The 21,983-nt window shown below is 45.6% G+C and overlaps 1 protein-coding gene across 2 annotated transcripts in view; it reads left to right on the top strand.

Annotated features, from left to right (window-relative positions):
- SRPX2 (sushi repeat containing protein X-linked 2) overlaps nt 1-21,983 on the top strand; it is a 29,042-nt gene that overhangs the window by 582 nt on the left and 6,477 nt on the right. The window contains exons 2-8 of one of the 2 annotated variants that reach the window (XM_083596022.1): nt 1,699-1,889; nt 6,461-6,598; nt 15,569-15,652; nt 18,464-18,655; nt 20,380-20,556; nt 21,398-21,527; nt 21,651-21,772. In XM_083596022.1, coding sequence (XP_083452148.1) covers nt 6,529-6,598; nt 15,569-15,652; nt 18,464-18,655; nt 20,380-20,556; nt 21,398-21,527; nt 21,651-21,772 — 775 coding nt within the window. In that variant the 5' untranslated portion in view covers nt 1,699-1,889; nt 6,461-6,528. The remainder of the gene's footprint in view (nt 1-1,698; nt 1,890-6,460; nt 6,599-15,568; nt 15,653-18,463; nt 18,656-20,379; nt 20,557-21,397; nt 21,528-21,650; nt 21,773-21,983) is intronic. The other variant, XM_083596023.1, reaches the window with a different exon arrangement.

Consider the following 21,983-nt stretch of genomic DNA (forward strand, 5'->3'; position numbering starts at 1 on the left):
CACATTTATACATGTAAAAAAATAAAAACAACCCTTGATTTGATGCCATGAACTAAGAGGCAATGCCTTAATCATATCTGTGTTTATAGGCCATTAGGTCGGACCTCTTCCATCCTTTATCAAGGAGAGTGCCAACTTTCACACAACACAAATTCACCTCTTGAATTTCTGCTTGTTAGGCAAGAATCCTATTCGTAGCTTTTTCACACTGGTGTGAGTCAGTACAGTGTAGGAGGGTTGGCCTTTGGAAAAGCACTTGCCATCCCTGAGCACTAAGCCCTCGACTGTATTTTAAAAAGTATTTAATTTAATTTTTACATTGATATCCCACCATCCCTTTCAGGATGAGAGACTGTGACTGACCCAAAGTCACCCAGTGAGCTTCATGGCTGAGCAGGGCGGGGGTGGGGGAGTTCAAACAGCTTCTATCCCAGCACTCAAACCATTTGATGTTCAGTCTCAGGTGGCAACGTGCTTTGTCTCAGACCTGCCTGTTTCTACAAACCAAAAATCAAATTCCTCTCTCTCTCTCTCTCTCTGTGTGTGTGTGTGTGTGTGTTACCCTTTCTCCAAAGAGCTCAAAGCGACTTACAAGATTCCACCTTCCTTTATCCTCTCAAAAACCCTGTGAGGAAGGCTAGGCTGTGAGGGAGTCCACACAATGGTTTCACAACTGAGTCATGATATGAATCTGGCTCATCTCAGTCTTACAGTGGTACCTCGGGTTACATATGCTTCAGGTTACATATGCTTCAGGTTACAGACTCCGCTAACCCAGAAATATTACCTCGGGTTAAGAACTTCGCTTCAGGATGAGAACAGAAATCGTGCAGCAGCGGCACAGCGGTAGCGGGAGGCCCCATTAGCTAAAATGGTGTTTCAGGTTAAGAACAGTTTTAGGTTAAGAACAGACCTCTGGAATGAATTAAGTACTTAACCCGAGGTACCACTGTACAGTATTTGTCCAACACTGTAACTAACCATACTGGCTTTTGCATGACTGCCTCATAATTGCAGAGCTCTCTTTTTCCACAGACAAAGTTGTTCCCATTATGTGGTCCGGTTTTTTGTGGGCTGATGTTTCAATTGAGCGCTAAAGAGTGGGTTTTCTCAGAGAAAGCTCCTGGGGGGGGAGGGGGGAGATGTTCAGACACAGAGCTTTAAAGTACAGACTGTGCCTGGAAAGACTGGAGGAAAGGTAAGTATGGGTAAAGCCATAGGAATAGTTTATTTTAAGAGTGGCACATCAATATTTAAAGCACTTTATTGCCCAAGAATCCTGGGAACTGTAGTTCACCCCTCACAGAACTACAACTTCCAGCACTCTTCACAAACTACCACTCCCAGAACTCTTTGGGGGGAGGGTGCTTCAAATGCATGGCATGTGCACAGCCACACAAGAACCAAAATCCTAAAGTCTTAGCACATTGTCCTTGCCCTACAAAAGTCTGGTGAGAAAACATGCTAGTGTCTTGGTTTACTGAATGCCTTCCTTTTAAACCATGAATTTATGATTCATGAAATCTGAAGTATCGTACAGGGGGCTGCTTATGTTGCTTTAACCCCTGCTGGGGGGGGGCGGTTTGCATGTTCTGCACTCAGTGAGTCACTGAGTAAGATTTCTTTCTAAGCAGCCTGGCTCTCTCTCTTCACCCCCCCCCCCTTCTTCCTTTCCTCATTGACTCTCTCTCGAGAGAGAGAGAGTACAGCTTTAAATAAACATCTGGCAACTGCAGGCTACCCCACATCTGGGCAGCGTTAGCTGCGTCTGGAAGCCGGTAAGAACAAGCCACTTGTTTTGAGAAAGTTAAAGAAGAGGACTCCTGTATGGACTGAGAGAGACAGAGAACCAGAAGGCACAATTGCACACCTATCCACAGGCAAGGCAGGTAAGAGAGAACCTGCTTCTGTCAGTCCTTTGCTTCTCTGTTTGCAACAGACAGAAAAGATACGAGGGAGACGGACAGCTTATTTATTTTACTTTATTCAATGAATTTATTAGTCGCTCTTACGCTGAGATTCTCTAAACGACTTACATAATGGGGGGGGGGGATATGGGCTGTATGCTAAGATAGCCATGCCCAGAGTAGACCCCTTTAAATTAATGAGCAGGATTAACATAAGCCCGTTAATTTCAGTGGATATACTGAACTTGGTTGGTTATAATCCTAAGGCTGCAATCCTATACACACTTTTCTGGGGAGTTGAAACTTGCTTCTTAGTAGCCATACCTAGGACTGTGGCATAAATATTTATAAATCTACATCCGTTTTGCACAAATGGAAACTGATGACTTGTGTGTCATTGGGGTGTGTGAGAGAGATGCTGAGTATATAGTGTTGCCTTTCTGCTTTAAGAAGTTGCATCAGATGATTGGCCCATCTATTTACAGTATTTAATTTATTTAAGAATTTGTACCCTGTTTTCCCCCCGGACCAGCTTTCCAAAGTGGCTTATGATTAAAACGTAATATGACAACAGTAGAGAACAGTAAGCACCAGCATATGACAATAGTAAAACACAGTAGCTTTTATTCTATTTTTAAATGCAGGAAACAGTTGAAAAACATCAGGAAACACATTCTGGATGGGGGGAAATGAAGTTTTCAATTTCTGTCGGAAACCAGATATTTTTATCCCAGAGTTGTCTACTTTTACTGGTATTCTAGCATTATCAAATTGGTACCATCTCTAAAGCATTGCTTTACCTGTATAAAGATGTCAGGTGCAAGCCTTGATATCTCCTCTTACTTCATTGGGATCTTATAAATCAGGACTTTATGCTTACTTCAAAATGTGGCAAGCCAGTCTGGATGTGTTTGGAGGTTCCTCTTGTTCATTCTGAGTGGCACCCTGGACTTCTACCCTGAAGACAAAAACCTGGCATCTTCCTTTAGTTACTGTATCTTCCCTTGTCCCTCCTGGCCAGGGTCCTGTGTCTTTTAAGACCTATGTGACGGGCAGAAACTCAGCAGGGAAAGCTGCACATGTTGCATTTCCGTTTGGTAGAAGTTACTATGATCAAGGCACAGTAATCCCATCAAGCAAGGGGGAGGGGGAGAAGGTGATAAAACTACACAAAGTTGAAGAAACAGCCAGAGATGAAGACAGGTGTTCCTGCCAGTCTTATAGCAGGGGTAGTCAGCATGGTGTCCTCAAGGTGTTGTGGGAGTACAACTCCCATCATCCCTGACCAATGGCCAGACTGGCTGGGCTGATGGGAATTGCAGTCCACAGACCATGTTGGCTACCACTGTCTCTTGCTCAGTACAGTCATACCTTGGGTTACAGACGCTTCGGGTTGTGCGATTTCGGGTTGTGTACTGTGCCGAACCCAGAAGTACGGGAACGGGTTACTTCCGGGTTTCGGTGCTTTTGCATGCGCAGAAGCGCTAAATCGCACTTTGCGCATGCGCAGAAGCGCCGAATCACAACCCGCATGTGCGCAGATGCTGTGCTGCTGGTTGCGGATGCTGTGGGTTGCGAACGTGCTTCCCGCATGGATCATGTTCGCAACCTGAGTGTCCACTGTACATCATTCCAGTAGAAGGCAGGGGGCGGGATTTTGGTAGACACAAGACACAAAATTCCCTGGTAAACTCTTTCTACAAGTTGACCTCCCTCCTTATTTAATGCATTGGATAGTAGAATACTCCTACCACCTTGAGATAGAATGGGGAAAAGAATATATGCTGCAAAACTTTTTAGCATGCTGCTCCTTTTGGTAAAGTGCTGAGTTCAAAGCTTACATTTTAATGGGATTAATCTCTGGCACGATACTACCTCTCAGCCCCAACTCCCTAGCTTTAAAATGGGAGAGCAAGCAAGCGGCTAGGGAGGAAAAAACTTCTATCATACTACTGGAATCCCATATCATCCAATGAAACTGAGGAATAGGAAATTCCACGAGAAAGGAAGTACTTTTTTTGCCCAGCACGTAGTTGTAATGGTAGCGTCAAACTTTGATGGCTTGCTTAGCTTATGTGTTCCTATATACATAAAAATGTAAAACACCATAACATCTGAAGTTCATGTGGCCTTGCCAACTACAGCATGAGGAATAGCAGACTGCTTCAGGGCAGCTGTTTAACTGGGGGTGAGAGGTGCTTCATATAGTGGTTTAGCAAAATGTTGGAAGTTGATGGGACTGAGAGCCTACCATCATCTGGAGGGCCACAAATTCCTTATCCCAATCCTGCCAGACCCGTCTGACCACAGTCAGAGTGCCAAGCGGGACCACAGTCAGAGCGCCAAGTACAGAAAAGTTACCTCCAGCTCAACAGGCTGCCCTGTGATATTGAGGAAAGGGATGACCCTTTAAAAAAAAAGCCCTCTGCAAGACTAGTTGGTAAATATGAATTTATTGTTTTTTATCCTTTAATGCAAAACAGGCATCAAGAAGGATGTGCCAGCTGAACTCACTGGATAGTTTTATTTTACCCACTGGGCTCTCTAATTTGTTTTGATTTTATCAGGATATTCGTCAGTGACCCTCCTTCTGTGTATTTGTCAAGGCATTTCTTACTCAATGTTTATTTGCTAATAATTCCTGCTTCCCAGCCAACCATGCACACACCCTTTCTTTCTTTCTTTCTTTCTTTCTTTCTTTCTTTCTTTCTTTCTTTCTTTCTCTGTCCCTTGTTTACATGTCCCCCAATGTTATCAGCAGTACACATACACACACCCCTCTGATGTACAAATTACCGTATATTCTCTTGGCACCTGGAGGTCACTTATCCCAATCTATAGTAAACCTTAAGGTTAGCATCTGTTTTGTTACGAGATACAAGACACTTCCAGACCTGTCACTATTTTCAGGAGAATTCAATCACATAGCGGCAAATTCAGGTCTTGTAATAGTAGATTGTGAGGTCTTGTGTGACAAACCTGCTTCCTTAAAAGACTGCACTTTTTGCAGTAAGGAAAGTGATGGGGAAAGTATGGAATAACTCTTGCTTTGATGCAACACCATCTAACCTCCCTGCAAACAAATTAAGACAAATGCTCATTAATTAGCCAATATCATCAAATCTCCCTGGAAACAGAGCAGGATGACTGGTCAGTGCCATCATCTTGGTTTACTGGTCATCTGAAAGTGCCCATTGTCTGCAACTTAATATCACCAGTGCTGTTTATTAGGAAGGAGGAAGCAAACTGAATGAATCTCATAAGATGATGATACAGAGCCTGAAGAAGCAATTCAAGCAACACAAATACATCTCTCTGTCCTTCTGCAGTGGGAAGCTTCTTCACCTTAAGATCGACTTATTTTGGTCTGCCTGTTATTAATTGGTAGTGCCTGTTGTGGGCCTCTTTGCCAAGGACTTTCCCCCCCTCTTGAGCCTCCAGCCTGTTCCTCCCCTGTTAACAGACGGACACTTTTGGCTCATGCGTAATATATGCAAACAACCAGTTGGAAGGGTCTATGTACGAATTACTGGCTCGGCTGCTCTTTTCCTCAATTCAGATTGAAGCTGATATGGGAGAAAACACACCAAAATACAGTATTGCCTAAGAAAAAAACAGGATAGATACCATATATAGATACAGATTGTGTACACTGTGTGTACACTGGCTTCCCAAACTAACAAGGGGAGCACACTGGATGCAGAGCAAACAGGAGTGTGTACACAGCCAGGTAGCGGCAAATAAAGTGCCGTCTGAATGGAGCCTAATATAAGGCAGAATGAATCCACCACAAATGCACTGCTTTGGTGTAAAGGACATGCTGCCAAATACACGAGCCTGGAGGGGTGTCAAACCAAGATGGTCCTTGCACGGGGAACCACTCCACATCTGCAGTCTATGCAGCACCAGTTGTTTCTGTGCAGGTGGTGGCGGGGGGACTGGTATTTGCCTGTGTCTACCAGCTATTTGCCAAGTAGATTTTCACATGCAAACTGCTTCAGGTGTCCTAGGAATCCTGTATCGAGACACATTCACTACTTTTTAAATCAAAACTCAAAAATGTCAAAATTTACAAGAAATTATGAGCGAGAGACCTGCACATTAGGTGCCTCAATTAGTGGTTTCAGGAGGGTGAGCTGGCATTCTTAACATATATCCAATGTGATTTATTTGTATCTTGTGGTTTTGCGGCTCCTTATTGATTTGATTCTTCTGTTGTATTTACTGCAGCTTTGTTGTATGTTTCTTCCTTATTGGAAAATATTTTTATTCGTCAGTTACTGTAATGAATGAATTGCTTTAAGCTCAGCCTGGCCGTTGGCAAAGTGAAATACAAATATGAAACAAAATAAAATGTGCTTCAGTTTCAAGAAGAAAAATAGTTTTCTTTCTTTTGCATCTCTGCCCCTCAAACATTTAGGGTGCTAGCTCAGTTTTTAAAAAGAAAAACAAATATATAGAGTCTACGTGTGTATGCCTAAGCATTTGCAAGGGTTGGGGTTGGCTTTGCTGCTTTTGATTGTTGACGTCCTGCCTCTTATTCTGGCTTTCAGCTTGAATTCTCAGGCAGCTCTGCCTTCATCTTTACCCTGCCATCTGGAATCTCCATTCGCATGCTAAGATGCCGCGAGGAGCATCCCCCCTCTTGCTGCTTCTCTGGGCCAAAATGGTCTCCTCCACATGGTATGAAGGTAAGCACTGACAAGTCAGTACCAAAGTCAGGCAGGGGGAACAAAGGTGGTAAGACTTTTTGCATTTTCTCAAAGGCAGCCTTCCTTGGGTAGCAGGCCCTTAGGTAATAGCAGGCTACCTACAGGTGTGCGTGCACATTCAGCTCCAATCTAAAGAGTGCAGCACCAGCACCATAGTGAAGGCGCTACCACTGCTGCCCTCGCAGCCATGCAGTACTACTGGTAACAGGCCTAGGAAAGACCCCTGGCCTCAGAGATCTGGTTGCCACTTGGAGAGGACAGTAGAGTGGCAAATGGACCTATAGCCAGACTTGGCCTGAGACAGGCACATCTATTTTTATACACATTGTAATTAGCTGTGGTCTCCTTCTGGCCACAGCTGCCATCCGAGCAAGACCACAGTCAGTCTGTACATAGTCGGGTATCTTTGTCAAAGAAGCCCCCAAGGCATAGGCAATAGGAAGTGGGGAGGAGCACCCAGACATCCTGCAACTCCTTCGCCACAAAAGCATTGCAAATAATAACCCATCGTGGAACTAACTGTGGTTCCTGCTTTGCTGGGGGCAAGGGAGGGCAGATGGATACGCATCTGGGGTTAGGACCATACCTAGATTGAAGTAAATATAATTCCACCCCCCTCCCCCTGCAATAGCAGGAGCTAAATTTTTCCACATGTCCTGTCTCTGGCTGATGAGGAGACCACTTGGCAAGCGATGGTTTGTCTGGAGCAGTTTCAGACAGTAAGCAGTGGGCTTGGGGTGTCGACAGGGACTGGGGGGCTGGCAGTGAGTAATCCTCTTTCCTTCCTCTAGTAAGCTTCTGAGTTTCTTATGCCTCTTGGCTCTCATGTGTTCCGCTAAAAGTCCATCCATTGCCTGGTCACTGTTAGGCAAGCAAATACCTTCAGGAGACACCGTTCTTATTGCAGTCGTTTAAATGTTTCTGGGAAACCTTGCAACAGATGTGCTTTGCCACATGTGCATGAGCTTAAAAGGTCCTGCCTGTACGGGCTTGGGCCCTTTTCCTGGGCCAGGCTGCTGTGGCTTTAATGGCAACAAGACAGAAAAGGATTTCAGCAGGCAATGTTTTCCACACCCTCTCTAAAAAAAAACAACAACCCCAAAACAATTATGAACATAGGAAGAGTCCTGGTGGGTAAGTCCAGCATCCTGTTTTCACAGTGGCCAACCAGATGCCCGTGGGAAGCACCAAAACAGGACCTGAGTGCAACAGCAGTCAATTAGCTCAGTTGGTTAGAGCTTGGTGCTGGTAACACCAAGGTTGCAGGTTCGATGCCTGTATGGGACAGCTGCATATTCCTGTCTTGCAGGGGGGTGGGCGTTGAACAAGATGACCCTCAGGGTCCCTCCCAGCTCTTTTGTTGTTTAGTCGTTTAGTCGTGTCCGACTCTTCGTGACCCCATGGACCAGAGCACGCCAGGCACTCCTGTCTTCCACTGCCTCCCGCAGTTTGGTCAAACTCATGCTGGTAGCTTCGAGAACAGTATCCAACCATCTCGTCCTCTGTCGTCCCCTTCTCCTTGTGCCCTCCATCTTTCCCAACATCAGGGTCTTTTCCAGGGAGTCTTCTCTTCTCATGAGGTGGCCAAAGCCTTGGAGCCTCAGCTTCAGGATCTGTCCTTCCAGTGAGCACTCAGGGCTGATTTCCTTCAGAATGGATAGGTTTGATCTTCTTGCAGTCCATGGGACTCTCAAGAGTCTCCTCTAGCTCCCAACTCTACCATTCTATGATTCTATGATTCCCAGCAGCTGAAACAACCTGCCTCTGACAGCAGATATAGCACGTGATTGCCAGTAGCCACTGGGTATGGTAGGCAAATTTGTTTCAGTGGCATCGTATCTCCAGTTCTTGTGCCATGTGAATCTAAGATCACTCTGCCCACATTGCAGCACCAATGCCAGGTTTGGTTCAGACAAGGCTGGTCTATCCCTCAACCCCCAGCTATGAGCTGTGGTGAAAGAGTTGGTTTAGATTTCTCCATTTCCATCTTGGAAAAGTGTGGCCACATTTGTGATTGCTAGAGCTACAACCACTACGGGCTATGAAGGCTGACTCAGCCCTTTCCTTGTAAGGAGATGGTTAGACATACATCAGACTTTCCCTAGAGGCTGGTGGTGCAGGAACATGACACTGGAGAAGGACAATTTATGAGTGGGAAGGTAGTGCCCCACAGGACGTCATTGTGTGTGGTGTGTACACGTTCTCCATGGGGATGCTGTCTAGACTAGTATTCATCTTCTCCCTGCTCCTCTCTTCTGACTACTTCCCATTGCAAAACAATGGGAAGCTTGCTAGCCAGAAAGAGGCAGTGCTCCAAGCAGCTTGGTCTACACACCATTAAGATTCCCAACTTGAATCAAAATACTGGACCAAGGAAATAAATGTAACAGGGACCAGAGAAAGCATCAGTAAGTGGAGTCCTGGCAGCTGCCCCAGGATACCAGGTGCTGCAACTGGCCCTTGCCTCTGTGCCTCATCCAAACCTGGAGAAGGTGAGCAAGAGCTGCTCCTCCTCCTTCCTCCTCACTTCCATCAGTGCTCACACACTGGGAGAGGTCAGACTGCACAGGCAGCAACAGGAAGGAGCACAAATAAAAAGAGCACAAATAAAAAGAGTTCCAGGAACTGGCTTCAAGGACCCTGCTGGGCTAGGCTGTGGGCCTTGGCAGAAGCTCAATTGCACTGACTCCTGACACTGGCCTTTAGTGCTGGGTCATCTCTCTTGAAACATACAAGGCAGCAGTGTCTCTGGGCATGTGCAGCATGCATCCCAGTCATCATTGCCAGTGGGAGTGGGTGGGGAGCAGCTTTTCCATCCTAGGTATTTTGCACTTAGCCAGCCTCAGGCTTCTTATAGACATTAAGCGATGCTCTCAAGCGGGGCAATGGAAACATCTGGTCTTTTGCTTAGCAGATATGTGGTTTCATAGCTAACGCAGAAGACGTTGTGCCTCATTTCAAGCATGGATGCTAAAATTAAGAGGTGGGTCCATTCACAAACAGGAACAGGAATGATTCATGAGAGTGCCCGGGTGATGGGGGGAATGAACTGTGGCCTCTGGAATTAGAGGGAACCCAGTGGAAATGTGACCTAATTGGGTTGGAATGCCAGCCGACAGCTCTTATTCATTCATCTGGGATCCAAATTTATTCTGCTCCAATTCACTATAAAAGATATTTTTGTCTCCACATATGTCTTTCACTGATCTTTGTGGAAACACTGGAAAGAAACACACACACACACACACACACACACACACACACACACACACAACCCTGCATTTGTTTTGTCTAAAGCAAAGAAAGCAAAGAGACGCTTGCAATCTATCCTTCTGGCATACATACATAGGAAAAGACAGCCTTCAAAATGATCCAACTGTTAGGGAGGGTTTGATTAGCATACATAGGCGTAGCCGGGGGGGGCAGGGGGGCAGCTGCTCCCCCCCTACACACTATCAAGAAAAACAATAGAAATACTTAACTGACCATTCACATTGGTTCTGCCCCCCCCCAAAGAATCCTGGCCACACCCATGTTAGCATCACCGTTCTTCCAAGGACAATAATCCTACAAGTAGGATCCCAGATTTTTCTTAGAGGCTGCTGCTGAAAACTTACGCAGACACCTCATTGCAAGGCAAGCTTTCCACATGTTGGGTACCCAAAGGACCGTTTGGAAAAGGCATCCTGAGCCTGCCCAGCATTACATCATAGCAAACACTTGAAACTTCCTTATCCTCAGTCAGGCATATGAATAGGGTGATCCAGTACATATTAGACGCTTGGAGATCGGCAAAGGCTCCTGAGAAGCTTAGCGGTTATGGGATAAGGGGACAGGGGGTCCTCTTACGGATCAGTAACTGGTTATAGAGCAGCAAGCAGAAAGTAGGAATAATGGAGAGATGTAAAAAGTGGGGGGGGCAGGAATCTGTGTTAGGAATAGGTTAGGGAGGGTTCAGGTGCCCTACACGTTTTGGGCGAAGGCATGTTGGCAGTGGCGTAGCGTGGGGGGTGCAGGGGGGCCGGCCGCACCGGGCGCAACATCTGGGGGGGGCGCTCGCACTTGCAATCTAGTGGAAGACACTCGAGTGCTAAAATCCACGGGTTAGGGGGCGCAAATTACTTGCCTTGCCCCGGGTGCTGACAACCCACGCTACGCCACTGCATGTTGGCCCCCTCAGACTCATGTGTGGATTGGAACTGTAGGTTGAGAAGTAAATCATTACACAATATCCAAAAAAGAAAATATAATAAACCCACCACCCTGTTTAACTTCCCTCCACCGCTACTCGTCTTCTCTAGAATCAATTTTACTCTTATCATTGCATTCTGATTGTTTTTATTTTTTCTATATACATACATACGTCATTGATAATTTATTGTTTTGATGCATTTACATTTTTAATCTAAGCATAATAGCATGTCTTTTTTAGAGCAATATTTTGTCATCAAAGCATTGCCATTCGTTTTTTAGTTTTTGATTTGACGGCTGTCGTATGGATACTGTTAATTTAGCCAATTTTAATTTAGTTTAATTCAGCCAATTTTAATCCTGGGGAATTGTATGGGGCGGGCGATGGGAGGCAGCCATCTCTACCACTCCAAACTCATATGATGTCCTTGAACCCAGTTGGCACAGGTGTCAAGACAGCGACAGCACAAAACCCAGTGGTAGCACAAAGCCCCATGCGCTACTCTCTTGGTCTGAGCCTTCATAGACAGGTTGCATGATGCCATTTCTTAGAACAGCTGATTATTGCAGCTGAACTCCCCCAACAAAGAAAGGAATTTGAATCCATTTTTAACGAAACAAATGAGACGTGTAACAAAATGTTGCAGCGTCAAGTGCTGCTGATTCCAGTCACTTCATTCTGTTCCTCCCAACTAAAAGCAACAGGCTGGCAGGATTCCAGGGACACAGCATACTCAATCCTTATGAACTGTTTCAGGAAGAGGGGTTTTCTCTTAGGGTGATTTATTTATTATTATTTAAAAAAATGTGCACCTGCAAACCTTGGGCATCCCCAAGCCTGCTGGTACCAAGGGAGTGGATGATATGGTTTTCACTGCGTAAGAGCTTTACATCCTAAACATCAGAAATAAGGCTCACCCACACTTCTGGTAGTCCCATAATTTCTAGGCATGGGTCTGAGAGGTTTTCCTTTTGCCCCACAACTTTCCCTGGAAAAACCCACTTTTTTTTAACACTGAATCAGAACAAAGGTCAATACAGTGGTACCTCGGGTTAAGTACTTAATTTGTTCCGGAGGTCCATACTTAACCTGAAACTGTTCTTAACCTGAAGCACCACTTTAGCTAATGGGGCCTCCCGCTGCTGCCGTGCCACTGGAGCACGATTGCTGTTCTCATCCTGAAGCAAAGTTCTTAACCCAAGGTACTACTTCTGGGTTAGCGGAGTCTGTAACCTGAAGCGTATGTAACCCGAGGTACCACTGTATGCAGAAAACCCAACTGATGTTCTCTGCAAACGGTGGGTTTTTCCTGTGGAAAGTGGCAGGACAAATTAAGAACCTCTCAAACCCGTACCTAGAAATTGTGGGACAAGCCTAAGTGTGGATGAGCTCGTAGAGGGAATGGTTTAGGGGCAGTCTTCTCCTGCAGTAGCCAGCGAATATTTCATCATCACCCTTGCTATCATTTTATTTCCTCGCATTTGTGAATCACTTCCCATGAGGCACCCCAAAGCGATTCACAAAATAATAAGCTATATAGAACCGGTACACATATAAAAGCAGTTAAGACAATTGCAAACATAAAAGCAATTATTAAAAATGATTGTAACTATAAAAAAACCAGTTTAAGACAGCAGCATATACATAAATCAGTTCAGATTCAAGACAGATACCAAGTGGAATAAAGGTTTCAGAAGGCTTGTTGGAAGGTGAACATTTTTCGCAGGCAATACAGGGGGTGCCTGTCTGATATGCAGTGGGAGGGAGTTCTGCCATGCAAAGGGTCCAATTCCATTATTGTGCAGAATAGACCTCCTAACAGGATGGAAAGTGCAGGGTTTTGTGTGTCAAGGTCCCCAAACCACCCCTAAATAAATTCACACTTCACACCATAATTTTTGTTTTGTTTTGGCATAATTTTGGCCACAACTTTATTAAAATACAAACAATGTGAGTGGTTGCTTAGGCATTGGTTGCGACTATATGTCCCCGCCCAGGGACAGAACTGGCAAGCCAGCGAAGTTAGTAAGGGAAAACATTTTATGGGGAGTAGATGGAGCTGGGTACGAGATCCTCACCTCTCCCCAAATGCTCCCAGGAGCTCTTGCGTGGCCCTATCCCCCTTTACAGGGGTGCAGACAAAAGCATGGTGAGCCGCTGGATTCCTTTAACGGAATACCCTTGCTGCAGCAGCATTACAAGTTGTGACGATTTTCTACGCAGTAGGCAAAAACCAAATGGCACCAGCCAATCAGCCAAATGGACAAAATTCCTACCGGGCCCCTGCCCCAAAAGCAGACGACACCATGACAGGCATAGCAAAGTTAAACGCAACAAACACCCTAAAATTAGGGAGGGTGGGCGACTGATCCGATGCACGCAGCAAAAAGAGGAAGCTCAACGCTGCGCGCAGGGAATGTATTCAACTCAGGCTGTCACTCAAAATTGGCAACATCAAACTCTCCCCAGCAACCCAAGGAGTCCAATCACACTTTGGGCCAACCAAACCAAGGAGAACACGCTTTCTCTCCTACAGAATGCAGTGATTAGTTGGGTACCGTATGTAGCGGCTGACGTGGTCCTAGCAGATCCCAAGCCTATCCTGGTTCCAAGCTGTATATTGCTTTGTGCACTGATACCAGCACCTTGAACCTCACCTTGTAGCTAGGTGCAATTATTTCAGCAGTGAGGTAGTAATGAGCTGCTGAGCTGCCACATTTTGCACTAGCTGCAGCTTCTGGGTCAGCTTCAAGGGCAGTACCACACAGAGCATGTTGTAGTAATCCAACCTGGAGGTTTACCAGTGCATGGCTGACAGTGGTCAGGCGAGCCCAACCCAGAAATAGTTGCAGCTGCCTTACCAACTGAAGCTGGTAAAAAGGCTTAGTAGATTTAAGTGGCAATCTCTGCTTCCATGCCATCTCCATGTTGCTTCCTGCATTTAACAGACCTGGCATAAAAAACTGTTTAGTCTAGTGGTTCATGCCAGCAGCCCTAACCAGGCTGCTCCTGGGAAGAAATATTTGTGCAAGAACTTCTTTCGGAGAGTATATGCTCTAATGATTGGTTTTGAGGTTGGGAACCCAATTCACGAATGTACATCCTCTCCCCTCCCTTGACCTACTAAATTCAACACCGGATGCTATTCATAAAGGGATTTTAGCAGGTAGAGCCTCACCTTTGTAGGTGTCTTATTCACCAACTTCGATGCCCTTTCGAGGATGTTTCAGAGGATGACAAGTCGCAACCAAGATTTGCAAGACCTGCATGATGGATCCCAACATAAAGCAACTTCTTAATGCCTCTCTTCAAGTACTATATAACTTTGGAGACATTTATAAGATCACTTTGCTTGTGAGGAAAAAGTGCTGGAAACGTGTGCTGTCTTAGTATGATTTTGATTTGCAAATGTACAGGTAGAACAGGCAGATCTCAAGTAGGCATAAGAAAAGTCCCAAAGCTTAATTTTCTGACTGGGGCTTTTAAAAAATCATTCTCACCATAATTCTTTCTCTCCCTCCACCAACCCCACCATAGGCGGATTTAGAGCAGTGCATCCAGTTCAGTCACATTGAGTGGTGCAACTAGGATTTAGAATGGAGCGTGAGGGGTGTGTGTGCTTAATTTTGATGTCTCACACAGGGCACCACTGAAATTTGAGACCCCAAGATCCACCACAGACACCCTTTGTTTCTTTTTCTTACCATCCGGCTTGAAGAAGACCTTTGGAGGTCAAACGCTTGTGACATTTCAGTCAGTCCTATTAAATACATTTTCCTGCATTTCTGGATTTTTGCCCCTGACCTGCCTCCCCTCCCACCCACCCAGGACAAACACGGCTACCCGCTGCAGTTTGTGTCTTGTGCATTTGTGTAATCACTAGCAAAATTTCAAAAGAAATCCCCAACGGACAGATCAGGGACCAAGATGATTTCTAGGGATGAGGAACCAAACTCAAGACTTCCCCTGGGCAATGGCATCGTTGGCACAAATTTGGAACCAATTTGGCAGAGTCTGCATCATTGTAGGGGTGATGTTATTCTGATTTGGGACAGAAACATGCAGGGCTTTTTTTCCCCATCCAGGACTCATTGGAACTCACCTCTCAGGTGGGCGCCATTGCCATTATAAGAGAACAAGGGAGGCGTTCATGGTGAATTCCGGCACCTGTTTTTTTAGAAAAAAAGCACTGGGAACAAGGATAATAATAATAATAATATTATAATAATTTATTATTTGTACCCTGCCCATCTGGCTGGGTTTCCCAAGCCACTCTGGGCACCTTCCAACAAAGATTAAAAATACATTAAAATGTCACACATTAAAAACTTTCCTGAACAGGACTGCCTTCAGATGTCTTCTAAATGTCAGGTATGTAGACCATGGGTAGGAAACTAAGGCCTGGGGGCCAGATCCAGCCCAATCGCCTTCTAAATCCAGCCAGCAGAAGGTCCAGGAATCAGTGTGCTTTTACATAAGTAGAATGTGTCCTTTTATTTAAAACGCATCTCTGGGTTATTTGTGGGGCCTGCCTGGTGTTTTTACATGAGTAGAATGTGTGCTTTTATTTAAAATCTGGGTTATTTGTGGGGCATAGGAATTTGTTCATTTCCCCCCCCCCCAAAAAATATAATCCGGCCCCCGACAAGGTCTGAGGGACAGTGGACTGGCGCCTGCTAAAAAAGTTTGCTGACCCCTGATGTAGACAATCTGGAGATGAGCATTGTCACTTTCTGTTTCTCCCTCCTTTGTGCCAGGATCTGGCTATTCTGCTGCAGAAAGGCAAACCAACGAGGTGTATGCTGAAGAAACCTCCCATGTTCTTGCTCCAGAATATCGAGGTAAGCATTTTCAGATTGGTAGAGCTAAATAATCTTAAAAAGTGCACTGCCATCCAAACGATGTTGGACTACAACTTCCATCAGCACTGACCATTGGCCAGGCTGAGTAGGGCTGATGGGAGTTGGGGTCCAATGACATATGGAGGCCAGCCATTCTCAGTAATTTCCATGTGATCTCTTGGAAGGCCCAGCTGTGCCCACGTCACACATACATCATTCTCTGAGGGAGGGGGCAGTTTGGGGCATCCTTGGACAGGCGCCATCTTTTTGGCTCTTCATCTCTCCTGCAGCCTGAGGGATGCAAGAGGCAAGCAGTAAGAGTGTCAGGAACCCACATACACACATTGACTGGAGGTGTGAGGAGAGAATGGGACCTCAATTACTAGCCCTAGTGCAATCACCGTACACCCACTAGCCATACTTCTCAGGAGCTGAACATAGAGCATTAGTGAGCAAGGACTGTAGGCATATAGGGGTCTTACATGGAACTGCATCTAGTTTCCCCGTTGTGAGGAAGAGCCCTGTATGTTCAAACATTGGGTGAGCATATTCTCATTAATGGCATGCTTCACATGTTTGGTGTGTGGTGTCTGCGCACTCCTAGGCCCCACTTGCATTTCAAGCACTATAATATTGCTGTAACAGTCGTGACTTTCCCCAAAGAGTATTGGGAACTGTCATTTGTTAAGGGTGCTGAGAGGTGTTAGAAGACGCCCTCAGGAGACCCCCCTATTCCCCTCACAGAGCTATGATTCCCAGAGTTCCCTGGGAAAATGAATTGTTTGTTAAACCACTCTGGGAATTTTCCACTCTGTGAATGGGCTGTGGGTTAAACCACAGAGCCTAGGACTTGCCGATCAGAAGGTCGGCGGTTCGAATCCTCGCGATGGGGTGAGCTCCCGTTGTTCGGTCCCTGCTCCTGCCAACCTAGCAGTTCAAAAGCACGTCGAAGTGCAAGTAGATAAATAGGTACCGCTCCGGCGGGAAGGTAAACAGCATTTCCGTGTGCTGCTCCGGTTTGCCAGAAGCGGCTTAGTCATGCTGGCCACATTACCCAGAAGCTGTACACCGGCTCCCTTGCCAATAAAGCGAGATGAGCGCTGCAACCCCAGAGTCGGCCACGACTGGACCTAATGGTCAGGGATCCCTTTACCTTTAACAACTCTAAGCACCCTTAGCAAACCACAGTTCCCAGGTGGTATAAGAGTGCTAAATATATAGTTGTGGTCAGAGAGACTGAGGGGAGCCTTGTAAGCCATCTACGTAATTTACCTGCTCAAATTGGAAAACTTAGAAACAGAAGAGCCCACCACAATGTTGGGTCCCTATCTGCACTATAAAGCACTATCATAACCCTTTAACAAGCCATGGCTTCCCCCAATGAATCCTGCGAACTGTAGTTTGTAAACAGTGCTAGGCAACCATTGTGGGCAGATATTCTCTTTTCCCTTTCACACAACCGGCCCTTGACCTGCCTGGATAATGCTAGCCATGGGGTCCTATGGGGACAGCCAAGAGCTGCTGTTTTGCTCTGTGGCTGGGTCGGCCCTGATTAAATAATTGATTTAAAGGCAGGGAAACAGCTGGCACAAAATTAATTTACCACAGTTCCTGAATTCAGAAGTTTGCCTGAAATGTAAAATTAGGGGCAGCTAGTTGGGGAAGCTCCAAAGCTGTGCTATTGTTCACCGGAGCTGGGCCCCTGGGTCTGGATTTAAAGCCTGGAGCTTGTTAAGGAACAATAACAAAGAAAATTCCACAGAGCACACACAGAGTGCTTTCTTCCATGGCCAAATAACTAACCATACTAGTCAGACCTTATCCAGAGAAATCAGCCTGGTTCTGTGGGCCACACTTTTAAGGAGGATACAAACTGAAAGGAATTTAGTGGCAGGGAGGATGAAGATTGTCTATGGTACAGAAAGCAAATCCTATGAGGAAAGTTTAAAGAAACTGGGGGTGTTTAGCTTTGGAAAGAGAAGTCGGAGGTGGACATGACAGAAATCTTCTTATTGCTGAAGAGATGTTGGATAGAAAAGGACAAAAACTTACTATCTGCTGCCCCAGAGTGGGCAGAAGTAGTGCTGATGGGATTATGCCACAGGAGCATTAAATTTCTGTTGAACTTTGGGACAAACTTATTTGGGGTAAATAAACACCTGATAAATATGCCAGGATAAACACCATGCTGGTATTATATTTTCTGTGTTTCACATGAAAAAGTCTCATCCTTTCACAACCATTCTGTTGTTGTTGTTGTTGTTGTTGTTGTTGTTGTTGTTTAGTCGTTTAGTAATGTCCGACTCTTCATGACCCCATGGACCAGAGCATGCCAAGCACTCCTGTCTTCCACTGCATCCCACAGTTTGGCCAAACTCATGTTAGTAGTTTTGAGAACACTGTCCAACCATCTCGTCCTCTGTCATCCCCTTCTCCTTGTGCCCTCCATCTTTCCCAACATCAGGGTCTTTTCCAGGGAGTCTTCTCTTCCCATGAGATGGCCAAAGTACTGGAGCCTCAGCTTCAGGATCTGTCCTTCCAATGAGCACTCAGGGCTGATTTCCTTCAGAATGGATAGGTTTGATCTTCTTGCAGTCCATGGGACTCTCAACAGTCTCCTCCAGCACCATAATTCACAACCACTCATCTTATTGCAAACAATGGGGAGGGGTGCCTGGATCAAATTCCCCATGGTAGATCTGAATGCATGAGCAGGTATATATGGGAGCAGGTGGTCCTTTGAGTTACGAAAGCTTTTGCTCTTGATAGCTAGAATACCTAGCTGAAGTTCTCTGTCTCTCTCTCTCTCAGTTCCCCAGTGGTGTCACCTGTTGAGCATTTATCATGGGGAGGCTACGTGCTATTCTCCCCGTGGAGGTAATTACCGCAGCAGCCTGGGGACGCGCTGTGAGCTTTCCTGCGACCGTGGATACCGCTTGATTGGCCAGAGGTCTGTACAGTGCCTGCTAAACCGTCGCTGGTCAGGACATGCCTACTGCAGACGTAAGTGTCACACCAGTGTCCAGAGGCCGCTCCACATTACAGCCATCCTCAGGAAGCCTCATTAAAGTACTCAACATAGGGTGCCATCAACATAACCCAAGATGAGCCTGCAGGATAGCTCAGTTGGTAGAGCAAGATACCCTTAATCTCAGGGTTCTGAGTTCAAGCCCCATGTTGGGGGGAAAGATTCCTGCATTGCAGAGAGTTGGACAAGATGATACTTGTGGTCATGGGCACAGCCAGGATTTTTGTTAGGGGGGGGCAGAACCTCGTTAGCTATGTACAGTATTTTTAATGTTTTTTGTTGATGGGGGGCAGCTGGCCCTCCCTGCCCCCCTCCAGCTGTGCCCATGCTTGTGGTCCTTATGATTCTATGTGTCAGAAGTAATTGCTGGCAGAGAACAGACATACACATCTACTACGTATTTTGGAAAATTATCTGTTCACTTGTAGATTTTGACACCTCTTAAGATATTGTCATAAAACTTTGCCTGTTCGTTGTTCCAGAAACCAATTGGATTTTTAATCTATGCTTCGATACAGCTGGGCATCATTTTTGATCAAGAAGGCAGGCTGAACCTTTCAGAACTGTATTGATTTTCACCGCTGATTTCAAGAGTGCTTTATATCAAGGGCAAAAGGAGGTTTGTGGGAGGACTGAGTATGAAGGACCAAGGGTTTCATAGAAGGGTCCAGGCATATTAATCCTGCACCATTAGAACAGCTCTCAGGCAGAGGAAGCATCCAGCCTGATCCCTGCTATGCTGCAACACCAGAATTAGTACTGTTAGCCCAGGCAGACCAGGCAACCTAAGGAGCCAATAGGGGCTGTTGTTCCAGGCTTGCTTCCTTAGTCTGAGTAACCTGTCAATGTAGCAAAGCTCTCCCTCTTTGGATCATGCTGGTTCCTGGCACAGATTGTTAAAGAATTGTACTTGCACAGGGGAAGCGGGAAGCTGAATTCAGATTCCTGCTCAATTAGCTACTCTGTGACATGAATGAATGAATGAATGAATGAATGAATGAATGAATGAATCTTTATTTGCATCAGCCATTGGCCATAGCAATAAAACAACAATACGATATACAAAGAATAGAAATAAGAAGTCAATTATATAAAATACATTTTAGGGTTTTGAATCAATAGTCAAATAGTGGATCTCATTCTGATTGCCCCAGCTAAAAACCTTGCAACCTTTGCTGTCACCTGTTCATCTTGATCTGCCAAGAGAAAGGACACTGTGGCAGTGGTTGGGCAACCGGGAATGGACAATAAAAGATGGGTGATAATCTCATTCCTCAAGTCTTTATAAAGAATGCAAGCCAGAAGGGCATGCACCACCGATTCAGTACTGCCATCTCCACAGGGACATAAGTGTTTCCGTGTGGAATTTGTTGGAATTGCCGAGGGCAATACATTCAATCTTGCGAGAGCAAAAGCGTGACTCTGTGACATGCCACTATCTCTCATGTTAACCTGCTGCACACAGTTGCATGGATCAGCTTCCCCAAAGCACCCTCACAGTGCTACAATTCCCAGCACCTTTAACAAGCTACAGTTCCCAGGATGTTGTTTTTTTAAAAAAAATCTGCTTAAAATGCAGGTTGCAGGCATGACCTTAGTATTTTTGCTACAAAGCTTGAAACACTTTGAAGCTGGTATCCAGGGGGTTGTAACTCCATGAAGAGGCTGGGGAACTTTCAAGTTCTCTTTCTGTGCACAGAGATTCGGTGCCCTACGCTGCCAGCAATCTACCATGGATCGTACCAGTGTTCAGATGGAGTCAAGGTCGATTCTCACTGTGACTACACCTGCCGGCCTGGATACCACCGGGAAGGTGATCGCAGTCGTGTGTGCTTAGAAGACGGACATTGGAGTGGCAGCGAGCCAATTTGTGTAGGTAAATTCTTCCCGGAGCCAACCACACATATTGCATATTGCATGGAATAAGTTGCCAGTGCCACTACCAGGAATGTCAGAGAATTCTGATGGAAACAGAAACAGGAGGGGAAATTGCCAATGTACATGTACTTGACATATTTAAAACAAAAAAGTAGTGTGTATCTGAAGAAGTGTGCATGCACACGAAAGCTCATACCAAGAACTAACTTAGTTGGTCTTTAAGGTGCTACTGGAAGAAAAATATTTTTTTGTTTTGACTATGGCAGACCAACACGGCTACCTATCTGTAACTTGACATATTTAAACTGGCTTTCCATCTGTTGGACTATCACGGCTCCCTGAGAACTCCCTAAGAATCTTCCGTGCAGAAATCTCTCTGACCAAAACAATGGAACTACAGTTTCCAAAGACTGCTAAGGGGAATGGCCATTAAACCAGCTGGGGATATGTATTTTGGACAGCTAGCTACTCCACAGTCATTCAAACCACAACCTAAAGTATTTATTTAAGAATACTTATATCATGCTTTATAGCCCTGAGGGGCTCCCATTTGGCTTAGTGGTCCAACCTCAACAGTTTTATTCCAGAGATTTTAGTGCATTTCCATGTCACCTTCCCATCTGCAAAAAGTCCATTTTTAAAAAAGTGGATTTGTTGGGAAAGAGCGCTTTAATCCAGTTTAATGGCACATACCAACATTTCTGGAATGCTCTTGAATCCCTCCTGCAAAATACTGACAATTTGGATGTGGCCAGTCATTTGTCATTCAGGCCCAAGGCAGAAACTTTCCTCCTAGTTGCTGCCTGTTTCCATGGAGTTCCTTTCTGATTCTACTCAAGCAGACATAGAGCCTCCGAAAATCCAATGTCCTGAGTCTCGAGAGCGAATGGCAGAACCCAACAAGCTGACAGCCACTGTGTACTGGGATCCACCTCGGGCAAAGGACTCTGCTGATGGTGTCATCAAACAGTAAGCTTGGGGGAGGCTGCACTGGGGTCTCAGCACCGTTTTAAGGATTCTTGTTGGAAGAATAAGTTCAAACCCAGCCCTCATATTTACATCCTGACATATCTCTCTGTCTTTCGAGTCCAGGATGACACTCCGGGGCCCAGAACCAGGATCCGAGTTTTCTGAAGGAGAACACATTATCCGCTACATCGTCTATGACCAAGCATACAACCGAGCAAGCTGCAAGTTTTTTGTGCGCATCCAAGGTAAAGGATAGGACCTTCCCTCATATTTCCAAGGCATTACACTAAATGTGAGGTTGCTGCTTACACCTTTGCCTCTTCTCTTAAATAGGAGCAGTGAGAGAGGCATGGTTTAGATTTCAACCGTGGGTAGGTTTTACCCCTGTCTCCAGGCCATGGTCCCATTGGAAATTCTCTCCTCTGAGAGCTTTGTTTGCCAATAACAACATTCCAG

The sequence above is a fragment of the Podarcis filfolensis genome (assembly GCF_964270895.1).
Source record: "Podarcis filfolensis genome assembly, chromosome: Z".
In the NCBI taxonomy this organism is placed as follows: Eukaryota; Metazoa; Chordata; class Lepidosauria; order Squamata; family Lacertidae; genus Podarcis; species Podarcis filfolensis.